We start from the raw sequence: 20,661 nt of genomic DNA, 5'->3' as shown, positions 1-20,661 counted from the left end.
GCCAACCCGGACCAGAGGCAGGAGGGTTTGCTGGCAGCCGGCGCACAATTGCCCAATGAATCCTCTGTGTGCGCGTGTTCGTGGATGTTCACTGAGACTGTCACAGAAGCGATTGTTATAATTAAGGATTTACCTCATTCCATAAATTTTCCCAAGGGGTTTAGGGGACCATTATTATTTACTAGCCGTTTTATGAAGTCGGCTGGCTGTATTGCTGCACTTCTCCAGAAGGCAGGAGCCCACACCTCAGCGACGTGGCTGACGTCAGTCCCAGTTCTCAGGACAGAGTGTGACAGGGTTGATGACAGCAGTGTTGACCTGTGGTGCAAATCTCAGTTCACTGCTATTGTTCAGCCAGTGCGGTCGTGGAACGGGGAGAAAGGCAGAAGTGGCTTAAAGTGCAGAGGTAACTGCAGTCAGAGCAACATGAAGAGGCTTAGTGTAAACAAAAATCTGGTTCTGCGCGGTCCAGCGTGAACAGCTCAACAACTCGTAACATGCATTCCTAGAGGAGAAATGTGTGGTTTTGTTAAACACTTCAGAAAAAAAATGTATTGAAGCTTATCTCCCCCTTCTGGAAACTCTACCTCTACAAAGCGCGCGAAGACTGCGGCATACAGAAGTTATCTTTCAAGCATTTGTTATTTCTATTTTTAATGCTTAAAGACATACAGCATTCTTTATTTTATAGTGCTCATTTCTAGTACGATGAAAAGTAAAATATTATTTGAAATGAAAGCAAAATGAGATGGTTTATGCCAGGCTGCCGAGGGCTTTCCTCGCGTTATTAAATTGACGATGTTCAGTGAGGCAATACCAAGTTCTTCAACAGAAGTCCAAATCCCGCTGCTGTTCGGAAGGATTTTCTGTCCTTACCTTGCGCTTCTGTTCAAATGAACCCCGTGATTTACGCCCAGCTGCTATTTTATCCCTGTTCCCACTCAGGGTGCGGCAGGCTCCTGCCGTGGCGTTATGCGATTTCTTGGCTCTTTCACCAGAAAGGTGCTATCGTCTGCAGAGCAGCTTCTCGAAGACCTGGAAGAGGGCTACGTGGTGCTCCGAGAGGGCCCGAAGGACCACCCGGCCGCCTCCGAGTCTCCCCCCCCCCGCCCCCGGCAGCCCTGCCCGCCGCTCGGCGCGGCGCGGCCAGGGCTGGCGGCGCGGCCCGGGGAAGGCTCGGCGGGGCCCGGCCCGAGGGGGCGGGAGCCCCCCGGCCCCCGTGCCAATGGCTGCGGTGGGGGGTGGCTCTGCCTGGACCTTCCCGCTCGGTTACAGGATGGAAATTCCCGGCCTCCCCGGGGAGGGAGCTCGGGCTCCGCGCTCTGAAAGGCTCATTTATCCCCGCGCTGCCGCCCAGAGCGGCGGAGACGGGTCCCTGCGCCGCAGCCCGCCCCGTCCCCGTCCCCGGTCCCGTCCCCCGGCGCAGCCCCGCGCCCCCAGCCCGCACCATGCGCCGCGCCCCGGCCGCCGCCGCCGGCCCGCTGCTGCTGCTGCTGGCGCTGCTGCTGGCGGCGGCCTCGCCGCCCGGCGGCTCGGAGAGCCCCAAGGGGAAGCAGAAGGCGCTTCGCCAGCGGGAGGTGGTGGACATGGTGAGAGGGGCGGCGGGACGGGCCCGTGGGGACGGGAGCCGGGCGGGCGGGGGGGGGGGGGGTGGTTGGGGGCCGTGCGGGGGCGGGGGGGGCGGCCGCAGGAGCCGCGCGGCTGCGTTTTGGTTGCAAAGATGAGGGGGGGGGAAAGAAGCGAAAAAAGCAGCGGGGTTTCGAAAAACCGGGCAGGGCACCGCCGGGCCCGCCGCCGCGTTCCCATGCGCCGTTTGGGCTCCCTCCTGATTTTTTTTTTTTTTTTTTTCTTTTTTATTACGCCTTGGTTGTGCCGAATCAGGAAAAGTGCTGAGAAAGGGTCGGCCGGGCTTTGACAGAAACGGCTGGTTTTCGGCGGCCGGGTGCGTGTCTTCGTGCTTTCGCCGTAGGGTTGGAGCCGGGGGGGGGGGGGGTTGCGGTTAGGGCCGGCGTAGTCTCCGGTCGCCCTCCGGTCGGCGGGGCCGGAGGGGAGGCACGGCGGCGGGAAGAAAGGCTGCGCTGTGAGCCGCTCCCCGCCCTCCCGCTGCGGATGGCAGGGGCAACGCTGAAATCTTACAACCCTTGCAACAGAAGTAGGAACTGCTGCTTAGTTCCTGAGAGGCTAGTGGGTAAATAATAACCAACAAAAAGAGAAATAAAAGGACTGCGCTTTAGCAGCCGTTAGATGCCGTGAAAACTGTATCTGCACGCTTACTGAACCCACCTTTCCTTGGAGTGGCGTTAATGCATTATTCCCTTTGGCACCTGGGACCGCATACCGCTGTTTGCAATTCCATTGCAACTAGAAACCCGAATGCGTTGGGACTATCCCATCTCAGGGATAGAAGAAAGGAGGGAGATTTTCCAGTCCTTGGAATGTAGAAAGCAGATGTGAAACTATTTCCGTGAGCTGCTGGACTGCCGTTCACCTCCTATAGAAAATCAGCGGCATGGCCATTTCTTCCATGATCGCCGGAGAGGTCCCCCAAAGTGACGATGTGCTGGAAGCACCACTGGCAGCAAAGCTCCTTCCCTTCCACACCGCCTCATGACCCTCTCGCTTTTATTGTGGAAGTTGAATTGCATCGAGAATAAGGAGTCTGCACTCATGGAGGAGCTTACGTTTTCTGTTGCAGCGGTATTTTAGGGTCCCCCCGCATTTCTCTTGCATTGCTCCATGCTTTTGGGTGCAGCAGAGTGAGCAGCAAAGCGGAGGTAAAAACGATGGCAGCAGAGTCAGGCGCAGCCCGGTTGTAAAGACTGCTTCAGCTAAAGCCCTTCCAGGGCAGAATGAAGGCATGCCCGGGAGGGGAGCCTGCCTTCAGCAGACATTTTAAAAGATGCTCTGTGCGTTTCCAGCTTAAGAAAGCATGAAAAAAACTTGATTTGGCAAGCATAGATGAATTTAGTTGGAGCATAGCCTGAAGCCCAGGTAATTCTTTTGCTCACATCAATTTTTTCTGGGTGGGCAACGGCTAAGCTGCTCTCTCTGGAAGGAAGCTGTGCGGCTCTAGGCGGCAACGGTGGCAGCTCCTCTTTCGGGGCAGCCGCGGGGTGCTGCTGCCCGGTGCCACTGGTGCCCCCAGCGGACAGGGCAGTGAGGGGTCTGAGCCTCGGCCTGCCCCCGGCTCTCACCAATCTCCATGTCGTTGGGATTTCTGTGGTGAGTAACCACATGTAAATCCAGAGCCAGTCACTGTTACAAACCGTGAGTCCAACGGAAAAATAGCAGCAAAAGCAGATAACCAGTGCTGTGTGAAATAGAAATGTCTTTGCATTCTCACGGTCCCTAGGTCGGTGTGTGCTTGGCCAAGCAGCCTTCTCTCCAGCTAACTTTTTCAAATGTGGCCTTCTTGATTATAATATCCCACTATTTCCACTGCCATTGGCCAATGGTGTTTTCTTTGGTGAAGGTAGCTGGGGCATGCCAGCATCCATTAGTCCAACTCTCATCTACTTCTTACTAGACCTCTTCATATAGTCACTGATTTTATTTATAGAGAGGCTCCAGCTGAGCCTGCGATGCTCATGCTGGTTTTTGCACCAAAGCACAGGAAAAGGAACAACCCCAGAAGAAGAAAGTTCACCAGTCTGACAAAGGAGAGAGGGCAGGGGCTGTAGTTTACAGCTCCTGCAGTGCAGATAGTGGCATGGCTTGCAGGAGGGGGAATAGTTGCATGATCATTTAAAACGGATGAAGAGAAATAGGTGTGAGAGAGGGGAAGAGCAGAATATAGTTATCTGTGAGGATTTGGGATGAAGACTGAAGGAAGCAGTCAGTCACCAGATGGGAAAGAGCACTGAAAGAAAAAGCCCTGCTGTCACCAGCCCCTGCAGGTTCCTGCTCAATGTTTCTGTGCCTGCTCGGCCAGCTCCACACGCGGCTGCTCCCCCCGGCATCCAGCACTCGGGAAGGTGCTGCGGGAAGGAGCTCAGGGCTGCACAAACCTACTCGCCAAGGAGGGCAACCCCAAATCTCATCAGGTATGAAGGCAACATGTGTTAACATGCAGTTTGGGAGAGCAACATTTAACCTTTCCTAATATTGTGATGTTAGGGAGGTCGTTAGCGTGCCGTCCTCCCACTGCTATGAACGGGGATCCCGAGTTGAGGATTATTCCAGGGTGCAGCTTCCCATGTCCACATCAATGCCGACACACTGTGCGCGCTCTGGAGACTGACTTGCGTGGCTCGACTATCGCAACATGATTCTGTCCCCAGGGAGCGGCGACAGAAGAAAACCAGTGTTAACCTCCACTCCCTAAGAAACGCAAAAGTTTCTCTACTTAAAAAAAAAAAGGAAAAAAATAATAATGAAGGCTTATTAGCTGAGGCAGTTATACAAGCAATGGTGGGTTAGGAGAAAGTAACTATTCATATGTAACTCTTTTTTGTTTCTGTATTGGAAAGTTTTGAATCTTCTGAGGTTTTCCAACAGGTTTTAGTCCTTGGACTAGGCCAATTTTTAATTCTAGGATTTTTGCATCTTTTCATAAAATAATTGGTGTCTTAATTTACAGCAAATTCTGCTGGCACTGCTTATCTTTTAAGGTTTATTTTTCCTTTTTTTTCCTCTATGGAACCATTGTCTTGGTGATCCAGAAATAGCCCATTAGCTTCTGTCACAGCAGGGGGTTTTGTGTTTTGTTGTCCTTGTTGTTTGTTTGTGTTTAACTTCATTAGCCTCAGAGTTAATGGATGGAAGCAGCAAGATCTGTTCTGTGTTTCAGTACAACGGCGTGTGCTTGCAAGGCCCCAGCGGCGTTCCTGGACGGGATGGAAACCCGGGAGCCAACGGGATCCCCGGGACACCTGGGATCCCAGGACGGGACGGGCTGAAGGGCGAGAAGGGCGAGTGCATGCGTGAGAGCATCGAGGAGTCCTGGACGCCCAACTTCAAGCAGTGTTCATGGAGTGCACTTAATTATGGCATCGATCTTGGGAAGATCGCAGTAAGTTAGCTTTGCCTAGGATGCTCCACTTCACCAAGCACAGCAGGCTCTAGATCTGCCTCTACAAGCTGCGTAGCACCAGTCGTACAGATTTCCTACTGGAGCCTTTTTCTACATGTAAAAGGGTGAACTTCTACAAGGTTTAGCTACTTTGGATTTGTCACAGCTGTGTTTCACAGCTATGGGCCCACTTCATTGCTGTAATAGTGTTTCAAAAGAATGATGTGGCTGGTGTAAGAGTATATTTAGAAGGCGGCTGAAAGTCACACTACCAAAAAAGTACCTCCAGCTTGCCCAAAATAGGGCAAGGTTTTTACCATTTCAAGCATAAGGAGCAGGAGAGATGTACCTCTTCAATCTGTTAATTGTGCCCATCTTTATAACTCCTGATTCAAAACGGTTGTTCACTGAAACTCAGTTGCAGGATGCTACTGCAAAGAGGATCAGCATTGCTTAGGAGCAGCATTACCAAGTGTTACCCAGACTAACCCAGTCTGTCCTCCACAGCAGCCCCGGGTGTAAAACTTTCAAATACAATGGTGCAAGCCTAGAAGAGGGGAAGAAATCCCAGCTCAATCCCAGCTATGAAGCAAAGCCCAGATTGGTTGGAGTAATTTAACTGCTATTGCTGTGGCTACAGTGAGAATCAACTTTTTTGAGTAGACATTTCTCCCTGCCTTGTACTTGCAGAACTGTCCCTAGCTTCCCCCCCCAGGCCCCCCCCTGATATCCAGCATTTTGAAGACAGAATAACAACCTCTTAAAAAACCAGAAAATGTTTCTTTTTCAGTTGTGGAGCTTTTATCAGGGTTTAAGCCTCTCGCAAATCTAATAATCATTGTTAAATCCAGGATTTCTGGTAACAGAGACAGAAATTATACTGTCCTCTCATGCAAGGACTTAAGCGCAGCTTTCAGGCAGCTCATACGCCTTTATGTAAACCCCAGAAGGTAACTAGGTTACCAACTTAACAGCAGGTATTATCTAAATAAAGTTAAGAATTTCCATAATCCCCCTTCTCCATTACCATCTATGAGGTGCTGTTTCTGATTTGCATCTTTGCACTGTATGGTATTTGCCAGGGTCTACTTTTTTCTTTTTTTTTTTTTCAGAAGGAAGGGACTAAAGAGAATAGCCAAAACATTCTGAAATAAATATATTTCTAAATATATTTCCTAAATATATAGAAAATAAATAGGTTCAAACCCATAAGTTGCTGCCAAAGCATTTTTGTCTCCTCTTAGGAATGTACATTTACAAAGATGCGTTCGAACAGTGCTCTCCGCGTTCTCTTCAGTGGATCGCTTCGGCTAAAATGCAAAAATGCCTGTTGTCAGCGCTGGTACTTTACTTTTAATGGAGCAGAATGTGCTGGGCCACTTCCTATTGAAGCCATAATATATTTAGATCAAGGAAGCCCAGAGCTGAATTCTACTATTAATATACACCGAACTTCTTCAGGTATGTATGCCGAGACCGCATGAACCGAGATGGAGTAGAAGCCAGTAGCAAATCAAGTTACCAAATGCAGAGAGTACAGTCTGCCTTAGAAAGTCAAAAGACTGAAAGAGGAGGCAGAAGAGCGGCCAGCTAACTAACACTTGTTATCTTACTCTGCTGCTGTCTTACAGTTGACTATCAATACTAACATAATTATTTATTAAGTGGTACTTTATTACTGTGGTATTTTTCAGGGTACTTATATCCTGCAATTTAGAAATGGAAGAGATTTCTATCCAGACAGTTCTACTGAGCTCTGCTACAACATGAATACAGAGACATTCTGTGCTGTATTAGCATATGGAGAAACTGCCTTACTGCCAAGTAGACAGTGTCATTCTGGCTTAAAATATTGATATTTGCACGTTATCTGTGCATAAAGTGAGGCTTATTCCTCTTGGAATTTCTAATGTAATTCCAGGTGGGGCACAAAAGTACCTCCAAAGGGAAATATCTAGGAACAATTATTCAATTGCTAAGCAAAAGGCAAATTAGTGAAGTCATTCAACATAAAAGGAGGTGACAGTAGGAAATGGGGACTAACATCAAGTCTATACTCTTTCTCCAGTTTCCTCTAGAGCTATGATAGGGTTTTTTTATCAAGGGGTAGGACCCACCTGTCTTCATTAACTCACCTCCAACTAGTGGTGCTAGTGGGGAAAAAAAAAGGGCAACAGAAGTGGAACTTTATACAGAAGCAGTGAATTAGGAGTGGAAAAGATGACAGGGTGGCAATCACCATTGCAGGGCTTAGCTGTGGAAGCCAGGTATGGCTGTGTCCCCATCCCCCCTCCCCGTCACTGCTAAAAAGATGGCTGGATGGGACCGAAGCCATAGCCCAGCTACCAGTTTGTAAATGTGGACATTTAAAGAAGCAGGTATACCTCCCATTTAGCCACACCGTGGATTGTGATCTGCTTCAGGTACTGCAACAGATGTCAAGAAGCAGCATGGATCAAGGCAGTGCATGACTCCGTAACCTGTGTTGCCACATGTCTAAGTAATAGTTTTTATTTCTAAAAATGCTGGTCAGGTTTAACTAAATAGCATGAGCTTACAATGAACTGCTGTTCTTAACTACTTGTGTCCACCTTCAGTTGTGAAAGAAGTGATTGTGTCTGCTGAGGTAACCTGATTTTTGTCTTTAACCAGTGGAAGGTCTGTGTGAAGGGATCAATGCTGGCTTGGTGGATATTGCCATCTGGGTTGGGACTTGCTCAGATTATCCACGGGGAGATGCTTCTACTGGATGGAATTCAGTCTCCCGAATCATCATTGAAGAACTGCCAAAATAACTTTCCCTCCATTTTTATAATCTCTCCCTTTTTATTTTGTACAATTTTCTTCAGAATTTATTTCTATAGAGTTGGATGCAAGTATTTGACTGAAAGGCACCAAACTCTTGCATCTGTAGTCTTTGTGTAGCCTTTTTTTGCACATTGCAGAGGCTTTTTATAATAATCATTTTAGAATATAAATATCAAAACCAAGTTCATTAGCTTTTTTAATTCCTTGTTTGATGTATGAAAATATACCACCACCATTTTAAGAATTAACTGTAACTTTTTGTATCAAATAAATAAGACCTTTTAAGAAAAAAAAATCCAGGCTGTTTTATTGATCATCCAACTATTTAAGGTATTTTACATGGTGTTATGATACCCAATTAATTTTTTTAGAAGACTTCATAGAAAGTTCTAAGAAAGTAAACTCATGTCTTGGCTTTAGCCTTCAGAAAACACGTAAATTCTACTACTGTAAACCTGACTACAGAATAGGATGCTCTGCTGTTGCAGTCTAAGTCTCTCAACAAATTCCTGCTGACTTAACTGATGATGTGACCTAGATGATGTGGTAAGAACTAAATACCTCGTTCTGAATAACTAAGTAAAAATAGACTATCTAAGCTCTCTCTTTCGCTTTAACTCTTTCACTTCTTGAGAGACAGGATTTAAGTATAAACATCTATTATTGGTCTCAACTAGATTTAGCCTTTCAGATATATACAATCACTTTGGTGTTAATTAAAAGCTAGATATATTAAATAGTTTGGAAGATATAGAAATAAGGCAGGTGAAAATGCCTTGGCTTTCAAAAAGTGTACTGGTAAAGTGAAAGAATGATGTGACGGTAATTTGACTGCAGCCTCCAGACCGGACAAGTGACGACACTGATCATGCCAGCACAGCATTAGCTTCAGTGTTTTAAGTATTTTCTTCCAAATGCAACAAGTGATACACTCAAATATTTTAAAAAATTGGACAGTATCTAAAGGGAAACAATAATCATGTTTATATTACAAAAATCAATTTTACATTAATGAAATTTAAAAAAAAAACAGGAAAAAGCATGTACAACATGCAGGAATCTACAATTGTCCCAGAAATTGAAAAAAACATTAAATCTGAGATAAGGAATTTCAGCTATTGAGGATTAAATCTCACCTTTTCTTCTGAACAGGTTATAAGATTTTCCCCAGGCATTTCTCAAAATGGTAGCTCTTGTCTGCAGCTTTTGTTAAGAATGCTAGAGGAACTCACCTGCAGCTAGGAGAGCATTCAGGGTTTCCCAAATGCAAGCTTATGTGTGATACTGCTGCAAGCCAGCAAATTATACAGCTGGTATTTTGTCTCTGAAGAAGTGTACTGTTTTCATTGGCTTGGACGATGGGTTTTAAGGTATCCGAACACAAACAAGTTACTATGAGCTAAGCTCTGGTGTGAATTTACAAAATGTCAGTTAATGTACAGTAACTGATTGTGTACATGCCTGTAGCCTGTCTTTGCATTTATCCTGGAGCATGAGCAAGCTGTTCTGGGCCTAGAGCACCCTAATCCAGGGTAGTAAGTGCACAACTTTTATTCTTAAGATTTATTCATATGTCTTCAGAATATTTTTTGGACCCTTGGGTAGCAGAGTTAACTCAGTGGTCCATTAAATTTGTTCTGCGTAATGTGTGTAGAAAACACACAAAACCAAGTAAACACCCTCCAAAGGCAGTTGTTAATAGCTGTTAGGGATCTATGCAGTAATCTGTATGGTAAACTTCCAGTAAATTTCATCTTCAGCTAAATACACATGGAAACTTTCATAATAAAAACCAAAGCCAGCCATAAAGGCCACATGCCCTTTTCAGATGAGATTATCAACTGTATCAGTACAGGGGATGGGATCATGGAGGAGAAAGTGTAAATCATTAATAAAGTTAAGTATACACAAAATGTGGTATGTGGCAATAGTATCAGCAGAAACAAGCAAGTGGTTTGCTGAATTAAGATTCAAAATATTGAGCAGTTTCTGTAGTCTTCTAGATTTTAACTTAAAATTGAAACCAATTCCCTAATCTGTTAGATTTTTATAAAAAAAACCCTTATTTCTGCTTTAGGTTAGTCTTCTGTTAAACAGGAAGCTTCTCTAAGTGATTATTCGGGTGTTTTGCTGAATAGTATTCTCAGCTCCTTACAAAACTTGACTATTTCCCCCACCTGTTGAATAATCTTTGCTAACTTACTTCCTCCTTAGTTAAGTGATACATTCTAGATACTTAATACCTTCTTACTAACAGCAGAAGGCAGATGTTATAGCCAGCAATGTGTTTTCTTAAAGAAGAACTAAAAAAATAAAACAAACCCAGATCTCCAAAAAGTACATATCCTTGACAGCAATTATTGGCATGCAAGTAAACATCATTATTATACAAATTTACTGAGATTTATTGTAATTTAGTTTATCACTAAGTTAGCAATCAATATATTCTTACAGTCCTGTCCTTAGACCAAATCAGAAGACATTAATGGATCATTCTGTTTTTTTTAAAGGAAGTCCTGTGCACAATACTTTTTAGACTACTTATGGGTTGGTTTCTTTTTCGCCAGAGAATATTATTGAAAATAAGCATGGTCATATTTGTTCTTACAGTGCTTTGAAAACTGCATCATTATGGGATTACTAGAACCGTCCCCCCCCATTTTTAAAATGTAAGCCTACTGTCAAAAATCCATTTACTTAGTAATATTTGGTCAGATGTATCAGTACAGAGACAAAATCTCGCTCAGAGAAGGCGCGAGCGGGCAGGGAACAGAGAGAAAAAGCATTAAGTAAGTGGCCAGCGATGCACACAACATACACTTTGGTCTGGTGCTAAGAGCAAGCCAAAACCACAATGTCTGTCCTGGTATGAGACAAGAACTAGGTTTCATCAGATTGGCAATTATTCAAACCCAAGAACGGACAGCTGTTTTACAAAACAATTTGAGTTTCCAAACTGCACCCCACTGAGGCAGCATTTTTGTGTTGGATGAGCAATGGAATTTGGAGCATTCCATATGCTAAAATCTGACAAATAACACAGAGGTGGATTCAGAAGACATTGCTGTAAACAACTACATACATACTTTCTTCATGAGACTCAGATAAAGATTTAAGAAAGTTTTGACAGACCCCAGAGTTGCTTTTATATGAAGTTTTCCACTTCTGTAGGAATAGAATCTGACCAACTGTTACCTTGAGACTTGTCAAAACAGATTAGTCCGTTATTCCAGGCAGGCCAGGATGAACTGAATTGCTGCACAGCTGCCTTCACCCAGTCACAGTGCTATTATTTCACAGTTGCAGAGACATCTGTTTCAAGCAGACGCAGCTGATTCAGAGAGGAGGCAGCAATGTTAGGAACACTCAGCAGAAGAGATGTTGTCAGGGTTTTACTATCTCCAGGTTCTTTCCTCAAAATACTAGATCAATTCACAGTGTCAGAGAAGACTGCTGAACTAAATCTCTCCCAGATCATAAATATAAAAAATAAAGGATAGATTCCTTATGAACACAAGCTCATACATTTAATTATTTTCTTTTCTAAAACCAAGTAAAAAACCAGACACATTCTCATAAACGACAAAGGTAATACAGCAGGCAGGAGTCACTCTGATCACGTTGGGGATAATTCCTTTGTAAAATCCATGAATTCCTTCTTTCCTTTAAAGACACAGAAAAACATTTACTTTTAGTTAATGTCTTTTAATAGAAATCAGACATAAAACAAAGCCTGGCATTTTTCTTCTTGTGCGCTCACTGAGAGAGGTGCTTCAGGTTAGGAATAAAAATTTCAGAATAATTTCTTACTGTAGTGGTTAAAGAGCCATATTATATCAAATCTTAACCCACCATTTTCTCTTCTGAACATATGATAATATTCTGTACATCAGCTATTTAGCCTAGGGTTTGGGTGGGTTTTTGTGGTTTTTTTTTTGTATTGTCTGAGTAGGAGGCAATTTACTATCTTTCTTCATGACACAGTAACAGATTAAAATAACTTAAAATTTCTGAAGCCTGTTCCAAAAAGCATTTACGTATTTAATTTCACTGAAGCCAGCAGGGCTGAAAGGCTTGCTGGTTTTGGGTCATGTAACAGCAAGTGAGCTGAGGGTCAATATAACTAAGGAAAGTAAGCACCTCCTCTAGAATTTTGATTCCACTGGCCAATAAATGAGGATCTAACTTCCCCCAATTTGAATCAGAGTATTCATGTTAGGGCTGTTAAAAAGTTTGAAAGACTTTTAATCTCAGCTCCCTGTTTTCCAGCTTCACAGAGGCCTAGGACACCTGGAGCGATGAGAACAGTTAACACAGATCCTGGAAAGTGCTTGGGTGTGGTTTACACTACCCTCCCTAGGGCTCTAGGTTGCATTTGTTTCATAATGAGTACAGTAGTGGCCCCAGAATAGCTGTATACATTCACACTTTTCAGAACTAATAAGCCTTCCCATAGACTGTGGCACTGAGACATGAGAGCTATTTTCCTTTGAATTGGCTTCAGTCAAAATGGTTGTACTGCCTCTCAGCCAGGGGTGGTCCTGGAACAACACATCCTCATTCACCCATTCAGGTGGCACCTCTTAACACCCCAGGAGTTAGCTGACTCCATTCACATCTCTAGCAATATGCTGCAACCCAGAAACATTGACCAAAGCAAGATTAATATTGGTTGCATGCTGCAAAGGTGGCCAACCTTAGTAACTACAGAGTTCTGTGTGAGAACTCTCACATGCCCTGTGGAGCAGAGGGAAGAGAGTTTGTGAAAAGATATGCATAGGTGTGAGGTAACAGTTCTCTAAAGGTTCTACGGGAAGCTGGGACTAGACTACAAATGCTGTCAGGCCCCAGGGTAACCCAGGGACATCAGTATAAACAGCTCTGGCTAGCTCACTTCCTCCTGCCAGGAATTTGGATTAGCCACAACTCCCAGCAGCACAACACTCCTGTCATATGTGATAATGTAAAGCAGTTCAAGTGACACTTCATTGTTTAAGAGCCCCAAAACAGCCAACTCAACATTATTTTTTTAACCTGTAAGTGAAATTTGCTGGGGAAGAGAGAAAGGAGACAGAATAAACAACAGCAGCCTGCAGCCCAGCATTGACCCTCTCCTATCTCCTTCTTTGTCCTTAGATTATTGCTATTAGTGGCATCTTGCACAAAATGACTTTGTGCAGCTAACATTTTGTTTGCTCTGAGCTGCACTGGTTCTGCAAGTCAGCATGGAAGCCAGTAAACATAGTTCTGATTCTGTAAGACTCACTTTCCAAGACATAAGCTTTTGATTCTGCATGCCTACCTCCATGTCCTGCGGATCACATCAAACACACCAGAATACGTATTATGCTGATCTTGAAGACGAGCTCGCACAACTTGATAGGGATATGTTGCTGACACAGCGAATATTTTGGATACAGCTGCCATTGTTATGTATTCCACAGTGTTCTAGAAGCAACAAAAATTACCAGGCTTGCCTTAAGTATGGTTTAAATTAGCCGATTTCCCAAAATCTTACTTGATTTTTAAATGTTGAACTAAATACTGTAGATTTTTCCCCCTTATGATACACACATTTAAAAAAATGGCAACATATACTATATACAGTGCTACAAATAATTAATTTTAAAACATGTGTTGTGCCCTCTCATTCCTATTCAGTGAAACACTTCTTCCAAAAGTAACTACCTTTGCCCAACTTGCACCTGACCATTTTTCCATGTAAGTGTTTAAGACCACCACCTATGGTTCCACAAAGAAAGAAAAAAACCATTCCTCCTTCTAAAATTCTCAGAACACTTGCCAAAATAAGAAGTTGGTTTCCCTACAGGAAAACAGCCCTAACCAGTTGCTTGTTCCTGAAAAGTGAAAAAGTATTATTTCCTTCTATATATTCTACATCCCAATTAATGTATCAATACTTTGTACATTTGGCTGTTCCATGACCTAGACAAATGGAGTAAATTTCTGCTTATTCACATACACACCACATTTTTATTCTCAAGAATCGTACCAATTTTGTATCTGATGCTCTGTTTCTATACTTGTTGTATCTCAGTTTCAGTTCCTCATATGCCATGAACTGAAGTGCTCCATGTGAAGTTCCAAACAGACCAGGCACAAATCCCTAAAAAAAGGAATAAAACAAGGTTAAACAGCAATGGACAAAAACTATGCAACTTGACAGAGCTCAGCTTACACACATACATATGTCCTCCATTACTTTACAAATTGTGACTGCACAACTGTCACTGTGCAGTAGGACTCAAAGCTGATTCTGGGTTGGTTATTCTTAATGGCAGGCATCACACAAAAGTGTAACATATGTTACTTTTCTCTAAATGACAGGCAGGCTAAAGACACATAATGAGTGAGCAAGACAAAACAAGTAGCCTAGGGACTCCACCTCACAGAGCACAAGCACAGGTCTTAAGAAACTGGTAACATGGATCAGGATCGTTAAGAATACAAATCAAGCTGCAGTCTTGCAAATGTGCTGCTCAGTGCCTGCCCCTTTCCAGGGACTGGCATTACCCTGTTCAGTTCCCACCTCAGACTGGTAAGGCAATGACAGAAGCTAGTGTCTCAGTGAGGAGGGCCATCAGGAGTAGAGGTATGAAAAACCTCTTGTGATCAAGTCATGGAGATAGATATGTACACGTGTGCGTGTGTGTATATATAAATGTGTATCTATGATATATATACACATTTCTGTATAAAAAAATGTGTGTGTATATATAGAATCATAGAATCATTTAGGTTGGAAAAGACCTTTAAGATCAAGTCCAACCATAAACATAACACTGCCAAGTCCACCACTAAACCATGTCCCTAAATGCCACGACTACACGTCTTTTAAATACCTCCAGGGATGATGACTCAACCACTTCCCTGGGCAGCCTGTTCCACTGCTTGACAACCCTTGCGGTGAAGAAATTTTTCCTAATATCCAGTCTAAACCTCCCCTGGTGCAACTTGAGACCATTTCCTCTTGTCCTATCGCTTGTTACTTGGGAGAAGAGAGAGACACACACACACACACACGCACACGCACGCACAGTGGAAAGTTGAAGGGCACAGAAGGAAAGCTAACTCCTACAAGGATTTATGGATGATTTACATTAAAGAAAGAAATCTAAGATTTGGATCAGTTTGAGTGCATCCCTCACCCTGCTCAGAGCACATCCCAAGGCAGCCCAGCAGAGGTGACCAAAGGTGTAACAAAGCAGTCCGGGAAATGTTCCCCATTTGTAAGAGGCAGTAATGGACAGTAAAGAGTATAATATGAAGATATACAGAAATGTTTTCTTTCAAAAAGTTGAAAGGAAGGGGGAAACCAGGTATCTTCTGAAGTGTCTCTACAAGAAAGTGAAGGCCGGAGTTCCTTCAGGAGCAGGACTAGTTCAGCAGAAAATGAGCCAACAGCTGCACGGGTTCTGAGATGCACTAACTCTCTTTTTGAAGAGTTGGTCACTTCCACTGGAAAAATACAAATAAATGGGGAATTAATCATCTTGGCCAAAAATTACTTAAGGGAGCCAAAAGCTTGCTAAAAACTGTTGCAAAGGGACAATTATAATGGAGTAAGTGATCAAAATGTGGGTAAAAGGACTCAAAGAACCAAAACCTGTTTGATACCAGTATTTTGGGGAAAATTTATCTTATTTCCCATGATTCATTCAGGTGAGACAGAGGAATTAAAATATGTGTCCAGACACAAAACTCTGTATTAGACTAAATTGGAAGCCCAGAATGTTGAATAAAGACTTATCAATCAATTTATTACTAAGAGCCTGGAGAAGGAGAAGAAAAAGAGAAGGGATCCTGGTAGGAGTCCACTGGAATAGTATAACAGGACAAATGATAAATTACTTCATAATCTCCTAAGTTGCAGAAAAAAAAAAACAACCCTAAAACAACAGCAGGCATAAAAATTGCAGAGAGCTTCTACCACTTCAGAGATTAGCTCGCTGCATGCTATAGACTTAAGTTTATGATATTACAGCCATTCAGGAAGTGATTTTTAGGATCTCTTTGATAAATGAGGATGAATTTCTTCTCACAGTAGAAAATAATGGTCATGAACTAATCATCAGTGACCATGAACTAACGAAATGCATTAAGGGCTAGATAAAGTCCCAGAAAAAACACTTCTCCAAATGAGAACAAGTAATTAAACCAAACATCTATATTTCCTCAGCTGTGAGCATAATCACAGAATTTTGTGAAGTTTGAAGCCAAGGGGCCACAAAACAGGGAAAAGGACAACTCTGGTTTTCAGAAATCCTGGATCAGAAGAAAATTAACCAGTAATATAAAAACAGAAGAGGAGGAAAAAAGAAAACCTAAATTATCAAAAATATCAAAGAATAAATATCTGGGTCAGAAGAACAAGGAACGGTATAAAATTTATGTATAGTGATAGCAGGGAAAATCTTCACAAACATTTGCCCATGATTAGACAGTAAAAGCATTAGAAGACCAAGTAAGTAATTGTTCTCTACTTGGAAAAAATTAGAATGATGTATTTATGTCATAAGAGAATGAGGCAATATTTTCCCCACCAACAAAAGAAGAATGTTAAACAACATTTAAGAGTACTAAACTTTTAAATTTAAGCCAGCAGATTTGGATAACTTGCACCCAAGAGTCCTAAAGCATCCACTGATGATACTTGCTAAATGAGTACCAGCACGCTCTAAGTCTTGTGCTCATGCGGAAAACTTCCAAAGACTGAAGGACTTTTAATGTTGAGCCAATATTAAAAAATGCAAGAAGAGAGTGAAGCAACTGTCAGCCAATGTGCCTCAGTAAAATAAGAGCTGACCCAGGCTTCTATTGATCATACAAAACAATGTGTTCTTATGGAAAAATGTTTCAAAGCAAAACTGGTTTCTTCCTCAGCCAAGATATTTCATTACTGTGAAGTCTGCAAAAGATATTCTTATTCTATTTTCTTATTCTTACAATTTTACACAAAAATCTTTCTTGCCTCAAAATTTGATAGAATTTGATATTTATTTTTCATATATAATGAGACTGTGAAGATCAATTTTAAAATCATTTCACTTTATGTACTTCTTATTTTTTACTCTAATATTCAAAACATATCTGTGGAAGATTTTTGCCATGAGGGCTTGACAGGAGAAATGGTTGCTCAAAGAAGTCCTGTTTGAATTCTCTTTTGGAGCATTAGAACAATAGGCAGAATTAAATATATAATTAGAAATTTAAATGGCAAAGCATGTAATTCTGACCAGTAGACAGTGGGAAGAAAATTGTATTTAAAAGTTGACTTAAAGAGCTGTTAAGTGCCGAGGATCCAAGACAAGAGAAAAAGGTCCTGTTGGTTGTGTTTCAAAGGTCGCCCATCACAATGAAAAGGAACATAAGCAAGTATATATAGTGGAAAGCCTGCGCTTCTCAGTAAAGTAAGGAAAAAGGTTCATTTGGTGGTGGGGTACTCACATCGCTGCCTGAAGTGTTTGAAAGCGCTCACGCCAGAGCAGCCTCTGCTGTATGTTTCAAAAGAACGCCACAGATTCCCCTTGTAATCTGTTTAGTGTTGTCTTCAGTTGGGTTCTCAGCGTGCCAAAGACCAGTAGTATCAGAGTGCTCTACTGTGACAACTTACACAGAAAGACACTGGAAATATGCCATTATCTCCCTATGTCTCTTGATTCCTTCATGGTGAAAAATGATACCATCTTTTATGTGAAAGTTACTTACCCTTCTGTCTTGCTGTAGAACCTGGCACTAAAGTTATAATCAAGACGGGCAAATCTCAGTGGATTTTGCTACATACAAGTACAAAGACCTAGAAAGTCACTTAGCTTACAAGCTTCACATTTGCAAGAAGCAGCAAAATAGCATAAGCAAAAGCATAGTAAAATAAAGAGAGGTAAGTGCCTTAGACATTAATGGACTGGCAAAAATACTTTATCCTCAGAGTATAGAATCTTGCCTACCAAAGGTGAAATGACAATACAGAAGTGTCCAAAATATCTATTTCACTTGGTAATGAGTACGCATTACTGCTAGGATTTTTTTGTTGTTGTTAGCATACTGCATTATTATTCTCAGTCTTGATAAGACTGTATTTTCCTTTAATCTCCTTAAATTTTCTGCACTTCCTGTTTATTTTACTGTTGTCTATTAAGCATTGCTCTATTTCTAATTGCTGCTTCTACATCATTGCTGAAAGAGAACAAAACTGAAAATAGAAATACAGAAGCATGGAGGCCAGGAAGAACGTTAGTTGCATTCTTGATTGATGTTTTAGTAGTCAGTCACTCTAGACTAGACATCTAACAGTTTCCCAAGAGCTCAGAGATATTGTATGTTTTTCTGAAAGTGCCAACTCCTACAATCTTATGATTATTTTATGATGTTTGGTCTCTCCTGCCTTACACTTGACAAGAAACTTACAGCACTCTTAACATGGAGATAGCTGCATGGCATTCAACTTCATGGTAAAGTAATTTTTAGAGCTCAGACCTCCAACAGATCTATAGGCATGTTCAAATTACATAACCCCAAGCTGTTTTTTTCCTCAGCCTGGTGTGCAGTAGAGCAGCTCTGTCCCCAGTTATCTGGGGGATGGAGGCCAAAGGCCAAAGCCTAATGGATGGAGGGTGGGGAAGATCACTGATGATGATTACTGGGATAATTAGTGCAAGAAAGGCTCCTGTCTTTTCAAAACCAGGCCAAGTTCAAGAAGAACAATTTACTGAGGAACCCAACTTCAGATGAAGTATAGGTTAATGAACAATACCCAACAGAGCTAATAAAGACAGCTTTGATCCCTGCTAGAAAGATCAATGCATCCTGACATTACTAGTCTTGTCTGAAAGGAATTGCTCAGACCAGTAACAGCATCTTGTGCAACAGAGAGCAAGACACAGAATTGCTTGGACAGAAATACCATTCTTTAGAAGACTACTCTCAAATTAATCAGAATGAAACTACTTCCAGATTTTATTTCCAATTTGTGGTGGTATTCTCTGAGATGCCCTTATTTGCTATAAGGAACTGTATCTGAAATTAAGATTATGGGGAAAAAGAAGACATTCGTGTGCACTACAGCTCCTGCAATTCAGGGCAATTAACAAAACTTCAGCTGTCAAATTTCAAATAAAGCAAGAAAGAGAAAAAATGAAGACTCTCCCAAAAACAGAAAATAGAGGAAGGCTAAAGTATGGACACATCAAAGAGCCACCTGAAGAGGTGCCTTCTTCCCCAGTATAGATGAGGTTGAAAGAAGCCTGACATCAAATGAAAGTTGCTCAGTGTGCATAGTTATGTAGGTCACTTAGGACCTATCTAGGTCACGTTCTCTGCAGATTTAAGTAATTTGCTCTTTCAAAGGAAGTACCTGGTTTAGTTTCCTGCTTGCAGATTAACACTACAAAGAAGTGGCTAGCGCCAAAGGCAACACATGCTACATGTACGAATAACCTGAACAGTAACTCAATGGAAGGACATCTTAAAACCTAAGAAATTTGAACTTATCTACATGGATCACAGCAGACATCCAGGCAGGCAAATCAGAAATACTGACAATTTCAATTTAGGAATAAGTAAGGTGCCTTGCTCCTAGTGTCAGAATTTGGCATTCATTGGTATGTGGCGTACTAGTCTTTCAACATAGGAAGGATTATATTTTTCACTGTAAGTAAAAGAAGTTAATGTTCGGTAATTAGGACAATTCCTAAGAGACAGTGTTCTTGTTCTATAGCATTACTTGCAGAAGAGCCAGACCGAACTAAAATAGGTTTCTTCACACCTTCCAGGCACTGATGAATGCATCTTCATGTCATGGCCTGAAGGAAGGAGGCGGCAAAAAGTCCAAATCCAGTTGCCATCTGTTTCCCTAAATTAAAGGGAATAAAAAACCCACACACACGCAGACCATATTTAGAAGTCTGCAAATTTTATGGATCTAGAGATGACAGATTACAGACCTCAATAACCAGAGGGCAAATGAGCAGTTGTGAAACCGTCCATTGTGGAGGAAAAAAATTAGCAACTACTTTAGTCATATGTTACGTTCCACAAGATGTCAGAAAGAGAGAGATAAGGGATGAAATGGAAGAAAGCACTAGCCGCAAGATAGATTACACTATTGCTGCCCTCCTTATGCAAATTTTAATTATAAGAAGACTCCAAAAAATTAAAAAGCAGCTTGTAGTTTACTCTCATTTCAGCATTATCACCCAATAGGAGATGGCTTAGCCGTAAAGGTTACACTCTATTCTTCAGTGATTTCCTACATTTCAACAGTATAATAGCTTTTCTTCTGACTAAGCCTTTTTGCTGCAGTTCTTCAGTGGGAAAGAACTCTCACAAAATAAAAGTGAGCTAATATAAAAAATTACTTGCTTTTTTTTTTTTTTTGTAGACGAGTATTTACAAGTCTCACCATGCTACTGAGCGACGCCAGTGAATCCTGGAATTTTTCTTAAATTTTATTACCTTATATAAGCCACGTATACCCTCTGTCTTGTATATCTTTATAAGAGCGTCAAACATTCCTCTGTATTGCCGCTTTGATGGATCAACACCAGCGTTATATTGTAGCACAAGTCGCGTCTTCGTTACCCATACTGGGTTTGTAATAGAGAGTGTCATGGCTCCTGAGAACAGATGGAAGTTAGACTGATTGTTATGCCAAATCCAAAGCTTGTCCCAGTTTGTTCAGTCCAATGTAACACAGGCTTCTACAATGACAAAACAATTCAAAGCTCACAATCAAGTCCAACCTACTCCTGCTGGGGGTACTTCTGTAGAGCATATGGCTTTATGAATATTCCTAGTATATCCCCCCTTTTCTTCACCTTTCC

At 42.2% G+C, this 20,661-nt stretch overlaps 2 protein-coding genes across 2 annotated transcripts in view; one reads left to right on the top strand and one right to left on the bottom strand.

Annotated features, from left to right (window-relative positions):
- Window positions 1–1,187: 1,187 nt before the first annotated feature.
- Window positions 1,188–8,114, top strand: CTHRC1 (collagen triple helix repeat containing 1). The gene is made up of 4 exons (XM_030010999.2): window positions 1,188–1,589; window positions 4,790–5,011; window positions 6,256–6,472; window positions 7,664–8,114. Exons 1-4 carry the CDS (start codon window positions 1,449–1,451, stop codon window positions 7,804–7,806), a joined length of 723 nt encoding a protein of 240 aa, XP_029866859.1. The 5' UTR covers window positions 1,188–1,448; the 3' UTR covers window positions 7,807–8,114.
- A 2,092-nt stretch (window positions 8,115–10,206) lies between these two features.
- Window positions 10,207–20,661, bottom strand: part of SLC25A32 (solute carrier family 25 member 32) — a 16,108-nt gene continuing 5,653 nt past the window's right edge. The window contains exons 4-7 of the mRNA XM_030010998.2: window positions 20,294–20,454; window positions 13,833–13,946; window positions 13,122–13,267; window positions 10,207–11,482 (exon numbers count right to left, since the gene is read on the bottom strand). Of these exons, the coding sequence (XP_029866858.1) occupies window positions 11,347–11,482; window positions 13,122–13,267; window positions 13,833–13,946; window positions 20,294–20,454 (557 nt within the window). The 3' untranslated portion in view covers window positions 10,207–11,346. The remainder of the gene's footprint in view (window positions 11,483–13,121; window positions 13,268–13,832; window positions 13,947–20,293; window positions 20,455–20,661) is intronic.

Source organism: Aquila chrysaetos, chromosome 4 (assembly GCF_900496995.4).
Source record: "Aquila chrysaetos chrysaetos chromosome 4, bAquChr1.4, whole genome shotgun sequence".
In the NCBI taxonomy this organism is placed as follows: domain Eukaryota; kingdom Metazoa; phylum Chordata; class Aves; order Accipitriformes; family Accipitridae; genus Aquila; species Aquila chrysaetos.
This window is presented reverse-complemented; position numbering and strand designations above follow the sequence as displayed.